Source organism: Mastomys coucha, unplaced genomic scaffold (genome assembly GCF_008632895.1).
Source record: "Mastomys coucha isolate ucsf_1 unplaced genomic scaffold, UCSF_Mcou_1 pScaffold21, whole genome shotgun sequence".
NCBI classification, from domain to species: domain Eukaryota; kingdom Metazoa; phylum Chordata; class Mammalia; order Rodentia; family Muridae; genus Mastomys; species Mastomys coucha.
The window spans coordinates 116,899,084-116,910,662 of record NW_022196904.1 but is presented as its reverse complement, the minus strand read 5'-3'; the positions used below and the strand labels follow the sequence as shown (position 1 = coordinate 116,910,662).

Genomic DNA, 11,579 nt, shown 5'->3' with positions numbered 1-11,579 from the left:
ACCAGGTGCTAGGGTAGCAGTCTTGCCAATCCTGTACATCTCTTCTTCTCCACTCGGGCCTCTGAGGCCCTATATTTTGCTTACCACTGACTATGAACCATGAGGACAGGAATTCACCTTCCTTATTCACTGCTGCGTCCCCAGCACCCACAACGGCCTTGCACACACTAGCTAGTCACAAATGAATGAAATTCTTTTGCATTTAAAATTTGTATAACATTAATACATGCAAGGCACTAATATAAACATTTTTAGAATTTTAATTCATTGAGCTGGGAATGGTAACACATGCCTGTAATCCCAGCATTTGAGAATTAGAAGCAGGAGGATAAAGAGATCAAGGCCAGCCTCAGTTACTTAGCAACTTTAAGGCCAACCAAGGTTACATGAAACCCAGTTTGAAGAAACAAAACAAGGGCTGTATATGTAGCTTAGTTGGTGGAGTCCATGAAACATTCATGAAGTCCTGGGTTATATCCTTAGCATTATCAGCTAGGACAGTGGTATACACTGTAGACCCAGCACTCATGAGGTAGAGGCAGGAGGATCAAACACTGAGGATCATTCTAAACTGCCTGAGTTTAAGGTCAGCCTAGGATACAAGAAAATCTAAGGAAAAAGAAAGCTTTGGAGACCACTGGAGAATTCTATGAAGTAGGACCACTGTGACTATCTGAGGTAGGACCACTATTAATGTCTTTCTTTCTTTCTTTCTTTCTTCCTCTCTTTCTTTCTTTCTTTCTTTCTTTTTTTTCCCTTTCTTTCTCTGTGTAGCCCTGGCTGTCCTGGAACTTACTCTGTAGACCAGGCTGGCCTTGAACTTAGAAATCCGCCTGCCTCTGCCTCCCAAGTGCTGGGATTAAAGGCGTGTGCCACCACTGCCCAGCAATGTCTTTCTTTTAGAGAACAGGAAACTGTGATGGAAGTGCCCAAGGTAACATAGCTAGTAAGTGACCTTGTTAGGACTTGAAACCAGAAAATATGGCTCTAGGATCTGTGACCTTGTGCGCTGGTTTTGTTGTTTTTGAGGATCTGTGACCTTGTGTGCTGGTTTTGTTGTTTTTGAGGATCTGTGACCTTGTGCGCTGGTTTTGTTGTTTTTGAGGATCTGTGACCTTGTGTGTTGGTTTTGCTGTTTTTGAGGTTCTTGCTGAGTACAATATTGCAGGCAGGCCTGGCCAGCGGGGGAAGTAGGCAGTGGGCAGCCAAGCAGAAAGCTCTCTCCTGAACCCCTTCAGATGCCCTGGTTCTTTGTTTTGTGAGGTAGGATCTTATGTAGTTCAGGCCTGGAGCTCCCTGGATAATGAAGTGCTGGGGTTACAGAAATGTGTCCCCTGCTCCAGATTATGCAATGCTAGGGACTAAACCCAGGGCTTCTGCATGTGGGGCAAAAGTACAGCCCTAGCCCCAGGGTCTGTGCCATAACTGAGATCACCAGCTAGGGACTGAGACTCAATGTAAAAGTACTTGCCTCATGTGTACAAGACCTGAGTTCAAGTCTTAGCAATCAGAAGGAAAGAGGGAAGAGAAAGAAGGGGGAGAAAGGAGAGCAAAGGGAAAAGGAGGGAGTGCTCCATCACGGCAGGGATGTCACTTGTTGATACCCTGGTCTGAGCTACTTTGTGGACGAAGTACCAGACTGACCCTCCTCTCTCCTACACTTGTGTTGAAATTGAAGCAGCTCTTAGCCTACTTCTCTGCTTTGAACCCAGGAGGCAAGGATAACCTCATCTCACGTAAGGGCCTGTCCCCTGCAGACAGTGCTCAGGCTGCGGCTTTTACAAGCCCATACATGAAGCACCAATGGTTTGCTCCTTAGGAGTCTGTTTGGGGGGTGTTTCACCTAAGACCTCTCATTCCTCTAATTACCTGCACTTCTGTGCCTTTCCCTGATGGATGTTTGTAGGCCTCCCAGTCTACAGCACTAGTACACATGTTCTCCTGAGCTCTGGGCCTGGAATCAGTAGGCCACCTAGAGATCTCAGCCTGGCTGTCCCCTCCTGAAGGCCCAATATGTACCAAGCAGTACACAATGCCTGCTCTGGAAACTTCCTAAACCAAGGCCTCTATGTCACACTGGACCACCAGGCAGGCCATTATTTTGTCCAAATACTTTATTTCAGAAGTTATAGATGGTTACAGATATGTAGCCGGGTGGTACATACCCCTTATGTATACATACAAAGGCCGCCAAATAGATGGGTTGTTAAATAAAATTTATTTTATTTTATTTTATTTTATTTTATTTCCCTGAGACAGGGTTTCTCTGTATAGCTCTGGCTGTCCTGGAACTCACTCTGTAGACCAGGCTGGCCTCAAACTCAGAAATCCACCTGCCTCTGCCTACCAAGTGCTGGGATTAAAGGCGTGTGCCACCACTGCCCGGCAAGTGACAATTTCTTAAGCACAGGAGAAAGATCAGCCTGAGAGACCATGTCTCAAAAAAAAGTTTTGGTGTCAAATTCCATTGAATTATGCTCAGTAACATTGTTAAAATTATGACATATGGAAAATTTACTTCAATTAAATAAAGCAATAGTAACTGCTTATCTGATAGGTTTGTTTTGATAGATAGTTTTGTTATGTTATGCAATAAAGTTCATTAACATGTTCTAAGAGGGCTGAAGAGATTGCTTAGTGATTATGAGCACTGGCTGCTCTTCCAGAGGACTGAGGCACAATTCCCAGTACCCACATGGCAGCTCACAACTGTTTATAGCAGTTCCAAGGAATATGACACCCTCACATAGACATATATGCAGACAAAATACTAATGTACATAAAATAAAAATAAATAAGTTCTTTTTTAAAATGTTATAAGAAAAGTAAACCTAGCTGTGCAGTGGTGGTGGCGCACGCCTTTGATTCCAGCACTTGGGAGGCAGAGGCAGGCGGATTTCTGAGTTTGAGGCCAGCCTGGTCTACAGAGTCCCAGGACAGCCAGGGCTACACAAAGAAACCCTGTCTCAAAAAACAAAACAAAACAAAATTTTGTTTATAAGTCATGCAGTAAACTATGATGGGAATGTAAAAAATACCATTTACAAAAATACGGAGTGCCTAAGAGGGAAGTGCCTAAGAGGAATCTTATTCCTGGGGATAAGGCTTAGTAGACATTTGTCTAACATGTACAAAGACCTAGACACAAATTTTTTTCTTTTTGAGACAGAGTTTCTCTGTGTAACCGTGGCTGTCCTGGCCTCGAACTTAGAAATCTGCCTGCCTCTGCCTCACAAGTGCTGGGATTAAAGGTGTGCACCACCACTGCTCCCTTCTCAGCCTCTTATGTAGCTAGAACTACAGATGTGCACTGCAGTGACTGACAAGCTCTGTATAGACCAGACTACCTTTATGATGGTCCTTCTGCCTCATGTTAAGACAGAAGCCACCACACTTGCCTAAATATTTCAGTTTATTAGAAAACTTAAGTCCTAAGTTGGAGCTATATATAGTTCTATCAGAAGCTAACAGATACACTCTTGCAGAACACCAACACCAATATCGATGGCTCACAACCACCTGTAGCTCAGACTCCACAGGCACCCGCACTCACATGCCATACCCACATAAAGACACAGGGTGTCTTAGTCAGGGTTTCTACTGCTGTGATGAAACACCATGACTAGATGCAAGTTGGGGAGGAAAAGGTTTATTTGGCTTAGAGTTCCACAGCACTGTTCATCACTGAAGGAAGTCAGGACAGGAACTCAAACAGGGCTGGAACCTGGAGGCAGGAGCTGATGTGGAATCCATGGAGGAATGCTGCTTACTGGCTTGTTTCCTTGGCTTGCTCATCCTGCTCTCTTACAGAACCCAGGACCCCCAGCCCAGGGATGGCGCTACCCACAATGTGCTGGACCCTCCCCTATCGATGAATCACCAGTTGAGAAAATCTTACAGAGGCATTCTCTCAGTTGAGGGTTCTTCCTCTCAGATGACTCTGTTTTATGTGCCAAGCTGACATAAGACTAGCTCGCACATAGCTATACATACAATTAAAAACAAAATAATTTTTAAAAAGAAGTCCTAAATTATGCCATGTAAATGGATAAGGGAACTAGATGTTGCAACAAGAGTGACTGAATGAGCCCCTTTGCAATAGAGACCAGGTGACTAGGGGGATATTTGGCTTTCTATATGGATTTAATGTCACCTCCTGCCTTAAGTAAGCCACTTCAACTCCTTGTACTTTCATTTTCTTACCTGTAAATGGAGATAGTAGTAGAAACCTCAGCTAGTCACTGAGAAGAATAAATGAGTTAATGCCTACAGAACTTAAAATAGAGTATGGTATCCGATGAGAACTTTGTAAGAATGATAGGTCAGCAGCATCATTATTGTTTTAATTATTTAATTATTATTTATTAATTTATTTAATAATGTAATTATTTAATATTAATTAGTAAATATTCTTTATTAATCTTTAAGTTAGCATAGAAAGACCATCACCATGGCTAATAATATTTTAGTCACTTTCATGTCATAATGGTTCCATGCAGCAATGAATGTGGTGAGAAAAGTGGCATCAAACTAAATTCCAAGACTCTTGTTATACAAATAAACCTGAAAACAGGCTGGAACAATGGAGGAACAGGAAGGGGGCAGACACCAGAGTCACAGGCTGCTTGAATGGAGATCCTCCAGTTTCAAGTCCCTTCTCCATGCCCAAACTGGAAGATATCACAACTATTTTACAAGCTTAGGATTCACTGGTGTACAGAGTGAGTTCTAGGACAGCCAGGGCTATACAGAGAAATCCTGTCTCGAAAAACCAAAAAAAAATAAGAACCTGGGGTTCAGATACACCAGGCATGCATTCCGAGAGGGTAGTACTGATGTTCACTCTACTCTCGCTGTGTCTGTAGCACGAAAGCATGATGAACAGGGAGCAGAGCTTCATTACATACTAGCAAATGGATGATCAGGCCTGATAGCTGTTCACCCATTCCTGAACAAACAAGCTGTGGCAAGTCCTGTGTAGTGGATGGAAGGGAGATTTAGTCAGAGATCACAGGTGGATCTGATGTGCATAAACTCTCTCTCACCTGAAGCACTGGGTCTTCCCGGAGAACAGAATCTCTGAAAGTAACTCGACCCACCACGAAAACAAATCTCTGTGGTCTGTGTTCAAGACAGGGTTTCTTTGTGTGGCCTTGGCTGCCCAGGAACTCTGTAGAGCAGGCTGACCACAAATTCAGAGTGCTGGAATTAAAGGTATGAACCACCACACCCAGCCTGAAACATTTCTGTAGTCTTAAATCACTCAAGGTTGGAGGATTTTTTTGTTTTGTTTTGTTTTGTTTTTCTGAGACAGGGTTTCTCTGTGTAACCCTGGCTGTCCTGGAACTCACTTTGGAGACCAGACTGGCCTCGAACTCAGAAATCCACCAGCCTCTGCCTCCCAAGTGCTGGGATTAAAGGCGTGTGCCACCACTGCCCAGCTGGAGGATATTTTTTTGTTTGTTTCTGTTTTTGTTTTTGTGGCATAACAGCTAACCTAATACCCAACAGTTTTTAAACTTGATTGCAAATAAGAATCCTCCGAGGTGACTGCTAAGAACTCAGGTTCCTTAGTCCCAGGCCACACCTACAGAATCAGAAGTTCTAGGAAAGGGGCTACACAATCTACAAATCTAATAGGCTTTCCCTCAAACTCCATAGAATAGGGGTTAAGAAAAACTGGAGAAGCTAAGCTGTGAAAGCTATGATAAAGAAGAGACCTCCAGGAGACAGAAACCTGAGGCATGTCATGGTGGCAGAAAAGCATTGACAATGACTTAAGACTGGAATCAGGGTTCTTAAGAAATGGCAGCATGTGTCAATATGAGCAACAGGGAAGGGGGTCCTTCCTGATCTGGGCTGCCTGGTCATACCGAGGCTCACAGAGAGATTGCAAAAGAAGCGATGTGTGCTGCAGGCTCACTCATAGGTTTATTTGGTAGATTTCAAGCGATCCTGGGCATGATCAGTGGAAGTCATTAATGGATGTAGCCAGTATCTGCCTAGTCAAGGCTATGGATCCAATCCCCAGCACCACAAGCAAGATGAAACAACAGGCAGCAGAAAGTCAGCCAACAATCTGAGCATGGTGGTACACGTTTAAGGATCAGTTATGAATGAGTATGTGTACCCTAGTGCAAGGTTGGAGGCCAGAGGACGACCTGCTAAAGTAAGCTCGCTCACTTCACCATGGGTCCTAAGGACTGAGTTCAGACCTTAGGTGAAGCAAGTGTCTCCACCGGCCCAGCCACCTCAATGGCCCTGGCACACACCTTTACAGCTACTTGGGAGGCTACAGCAGACGGACAGCAAGTTCAAAATCAGCCTGAGTAAAGTGGCAACACTCTATCTCAAAATAAAAATTTTAAAGGGGGAGCTATAGAGAAGGTTCAGCAGTTAAGAGCACTTGTTGCTCTTGCAGAGGACCTAGTTTCAGTTTCCAGCAAGCTCATGGTGGCTTACAACCATTTATAATACCAATTCCAAGGGATCTGATCCTGTCTGCTGATCTCCGTGGGAATCAGGCACATGCATAGTGAACATATATAAATGCAAATGAAACATGTTAAATAAATATTTTTTTAAAGTTTTTTTAAAAGATTTATTTATTTTATGTATATGAGTACACACTGTGAGCCTTCATCTGGTTGTTAGGAATTGACTTTTAGGACCTCTGCTTGCTCCGGCTCCAAAGATTTGTTTATTATTATAAATAAGTACACTGTATCTGTCTTCAGACACACCAGAAGAGGGCATCAGACCCCATTACAGATGGTTGTGAGCCACCATGTAGTTGCTGGGAATTGAACTCAGGACCACTAGAAGAGCAGTCAGTGCTCTTTAACCGCTGAACCATCTCTCCAGCCCCCTTTTTAAAAGTTTTTAAAAGTAGGGACTAGAGAGACAGTTTAGCAATTAAGAGAGCACACTGTGTTGGGCAGTGGTGGCACACACCTTTAATCCCAGCTCTTGGGAGGCAGAGGCAGGCGGATTTCTGAGTTCGAGGCCAGCCTGGTCTACAGAGTGAGTTCCAGGACAACCAGGAATATACAGAGAAACCCTGTCTCGAAAAACCAAAAGATCAGAGAGAGAAAGAGAGAGAGAGAGAGAGAGAGAGAGAGAGAGAGAGAGAGAGAGAGAGAGAGAGAGAGAGACTGCACTTGCAGAGGATCTGAGTTTGGTTCAGAGCACCCATGTTGGGCAGCTCACGACTGCCTGTAACTTCAACTCTAGAGGATCCGACACCTCTAACCTCCATAAATACCTGCATGCATGTGTGCATGAACCCATGCACACACGCATATACACTATATACAAACCCATACACATATTGAAAATAATAGTAAATCTGGGCCAGGTATGGTGGCACAGGCTTTTGGGCAAATGGATCTTTGCGAGATCGAGGCCAGCCAAGTCCCAGGCCAGCCAATGCTACAGAATGAGTCCCTGTCTCAAATAATAATCATCATCATCTTTAAAAATAAAGACTGGACAGAGAGCGCCGAGAGAAGCAAGATGGCAGACGTGCTAGATCTTCACGAGGCGGGGGGCGAGGATTTCGCTATGGATGAGGACGGGGACGAAAGCATCCACAAACTAAAAGAAAAAGCGAAGAAACGGAAGGGCCGCGGCTTTGGCTCTGAGGGGTCCCGAGCGCGGATGCGGGAGGATTATGACAGTGTGGAGCAGGATGGTGATGAACCAGGACCACAGCGCTCTGTTGAAGGTTGGATTCTCTTTGTCACTGGAGTCCACGAAGAAGCCACTGAAGAAGATATCCACGACAAATTCGCTGAATATGGGGAAATAAAAAATATCCACCTTAATTTGGACCGGCGCACGGGATACTTGAAGGGGTATACTCTAGTTGAGTATGAAACATACAAAGAGGCTCAGGCTGCCATGGAGGGACTAAATGGTCAAGATTTGATGGGACAGCCGATCAGTGTCGATTGGTGTTTTGTTCGTGGCCCACCAAAGGGCAAGAGGAGAGGAGGCCGAAGACGAAGCAGGAGTCCAGACCGGAGACGCCGTTGATAAATCCTCTGTTGACCAGGTGGTCTCTCTACAAGTCCATTTGGTTATGTTGCCTTGGAGAAACGGGGCGAGGGCAGACCTTTTGTTTATATTTAATTTCTTACCCTGTCTGCTTAGCATTGTGTTTAAGGAAAAAATAAATGTTCCATTTTGTTTTCTACATTTAAAAAAATAAATAAATAAAGACTGTAACTATAAATGGTAAAATGCCTGTTTATCATACCTAAGGTTCAACACCACCAAGCTTTTTATGTATGTGAGCACACTGTCTCTCTCTTCACACAGATGGGAAGAGGGCTTCATATCCTACCCATTGCAGATGGTTGTGAGCCACCATATGGTTGCTGGGATTGAACTCAGAACCTTTGGAAGAGCAGTCAGTGCTCTTAACCACTGAGCCATCTCTCCAGCCCACCACCAAGCGTTTAAAAAATAAATAAATAAATCTCTGGACAACGACAGGAATTACTGTTGTCATTATATCTTGTTGTTCCTGTGTCCATTCACTCTGTCCTGACTTAACACACACTGTGAACTCACGGTGTTCAAGGATCCACAAAGTGCTGGGAAACAAGCAGCGAACACTGTAGACAAAATATGCCAAAGTTGCTAGGATTAGTTTCTTTATCATTGTGCCTGGGAAAAGTGTGAGTCAATATGCCTGTTATTCAGATTTCCAGAAGGCAACTACTGTTCCTGGGGAAATGTAGACAACTGTTAGGCCTGTGCTGTTCTGGTGGAAGACTGGACCTTGGCCTCACAGGACAGAAGCATGACTGTCAGTACTATTCCACACACAGTGAACACAGAGTGGGGGCTCATAGACGCTCAGAGGCTATGATTTCTTGGCAGAAAGGGAGATGATGGGGAAAAGGAGGTGATATTGGTGTAACCAAATGTCAGAATAGGTGTTTATTTGTTTTTAAATTTTATTTTTATTTTATAACCTATGAGTATTTTGCCTGCATGTATGTATACATACCACATGCATAATTGGTGCCCAAGGAGGCCAGAAGAGGGCATCCAACCCATTGGGACTAGAGTCACAGATGGTTGTGAGTGCCATGTGGGTGCTGGGAATAGAACCCGGGTCCTCATGGTAAGAAGAGTAACAAGTGCTTTTAACCACCACTGATCCATCTTTCCAGCTCATTAATTTTGTCTTTATTTTAAGTGTGTGAAGCTTGTGTGTATGTAAATGTACCACCTGGGTACAGTGCCTGTGGAGGCCAAGAAGAGGGCATCAGGTCCCCTAGGAGTTCCAGGCAGTTGTGAGAGCCGTGGAGGTGCTGAGATCTGAAGCTTGTCCTCTGTAAGATAGTCAGCACTCTTAACTGCTGAACTGTCTCTCAGCCCACTTGGTTCTTTTTCAAATCAAAGCCCCACATATAACCAGGCTGACCTCCAACTTGACATCTCCCTAGATTACAGGCAGCCACCACCATGTCAGGCCTTAGATTCGCTTTTGAGCTTAATCCTAGAAGCCATGGGATGTGGGAGGCGGAGGCTCAACAGGTAACATTAGCATACTCAGACAGCTTGGAGATACCACTGGGATCCAGGGAGGGAGGAGGACATAAAGGGAAGGACCTTCAAGAGGGAAGACCAGTGAGGACTGGCCCTGATAGCCCAAGGGAAAGGAAGGTGAGGAGGGCGCAGGCTGGCCTGAAGTAGTTCTGACAGGAGGAATTTCAGGACATGGCAAACCAGGACTGACTGAACTGTAGTTTAGTGGTAGAGCATTTACCTGGCATGTGACAAGCCTAGCTTCAATCTCTGGCATTAGAGGGAGGGAAGGAGACACTGCCAAAGAGAACCCCATCTTGTATCACCAGACCTCGTACTTAACCCTTTGAAGCCCCAGCTTGCTGATCTGGACACTTGGGACAGCAGTAGTGGTTAGGGGGCTTGGTGAGTTACCATGTAGGGAGGACACACAGGACACATCATTAGCACTGTGAGGAGGGGAGGGAGTCGGGGACAGATTCTGCTCTGTTGAGTGGCTGGGTGGGTAGAGATGCCATCATTGATGGGAACAGGAAGAGGGACTTCCAGGCCAGCAAAGGCTAGCACTATGCCTTTGGGGTCCCAACACCACTCTGGCAGCATGTTTGTCTCTGTGTTCTTGGCTCTGGCTTATAGCAGAGCCTTCCTCTGAGATTACCTGGTTCACAGGAATAGGTGAGTGGGTACTACAGGCATGAAGATGCAGGAAGGAGTACTAGGCCAAGATAAGAACCTAGGCTCTGCGGATGAAGCGGACCTGAGTTCAGCTCTCCATCATCCGCACAGAGGCTGTGCACAACAGCACATCTATATATCCCTGTAAGCCTGCAAGACCCAGAGGCACAGAAACAGGAAAGTTCCAGCTTAACCAGTAATGATGTAAGGTTAGGTTCAGTGTGAGATCCTGTCTCTAAAACAAAATCTAAAAGTAAGGTGTGGAATGACAGAAGCCATCCAATGCTGACCTTTGACCTACATGTGTGCACTCGTACAAGTGAGCACACCTAAGGGGATTCAAAAAGAAGATGAGAACTTAGACTAGCTCCCAGGATCCCTGGCTGAGGGTCACAGAACAGAGGAAGAGCTGGAAGGAGGTGAGAGAACCCAGAGGTTAAGGGCACGGGACGGGGCACAGGCAAGGTGAGGAGACAAGAAAAGAAGTCTTCACAAGAACACCACTGGGTGTAGGAACTGTTGAAGGTCACAGATGGTAGGCCCTGTCATGACACAGATGAATGGTGTCTCAAGGTAGTTCCTGGGTATTTGGCAAAAGCAGGGTCGAAGCCCACCCGACTGGGAGTCCAAACCCCACTGTCATGAGAGGAAGGACTCAAGGGCTACTTGAGGGTGAGATGGAAGGAGGGAGAACAGAGGGTGGAGGACTCCCTGGACATTCTGCAGCACTAGATTCAAGATTCTACTCCCAGCAGACATCTTCCTTTCGTTCTGCACCCCACCCCCACCCCAAGCCCTGGTTTTGGGGATGGAACCTGGGGCCTTGCAGACTAGCGTATACTACTGAGATTCACTCTAGGCCAGGATAAATGTCATTTTTAACAGAGCCATCTAAAATTCCAGATCAGAAGTCTCAGCAGGTAGTGACCATTCTGTTCTTGGGGGTAGACAAGCTGAGATCCCCACCAGTGCCAGGGCACTCTCAGGTAGGGTGACAAAGAATGTACAGAACAGGCCCCATGTCCTTCTCAGCAAGCAACAGCCACATACAGGGTCAGGTTTGTTATTCTAGTGCCCAAAGAGTCTTCTGCAGAGCCGAAGGGACAGGATAAAAGGAAGTCCTGCGTAGGCTCACAGACACTCCGCTTCTCTCAGGTTATTCCCTTAGTCCACTGCCTTAGACCTTCTTTGCCGGTCCACCCCAACTGCAGTTTACCCAGCATCTCCATCCCTGCCTCCGCATCTCTCCCTGCTTCTTGGGCTCCCCCCTCCTAACTTCTGGGCCTCCCCAGTGCCCCTCCCTTGGGTGCCCCTCCCCGGACTACAACCCCCAGGCGCCCCCAGCCCGGGGCGCTGCGCAT

At 45.7% G+C, this 11,579-nt stretch overlaps 1 protein-coding gene across 1 annotated transcript; it reads left to right on the top strand.

The window, feature by feature from the left end:
• The first annotated feature begins 7,487 nt into the window (after positions 1–7,487).
• LOC116103035 (RNA-binding protein 8A) lies at positions 7,488–8,206 on the top strand. The gene has a single exon (XM_031388440.1). It carries the CDS (start codon positions 7,516–7,518, stop codon positions 8,035–8,037), a length of 522 nt encoding a protein of 173 aa, XP_031244300.1. The 5' UTR covers positions 7,488–7,515; the 3' UTR covers positions 8,038–8,206.
• The last annotated feature ends 3,373 nt before the right edge of the window (positions 8,207–11,579 follow it).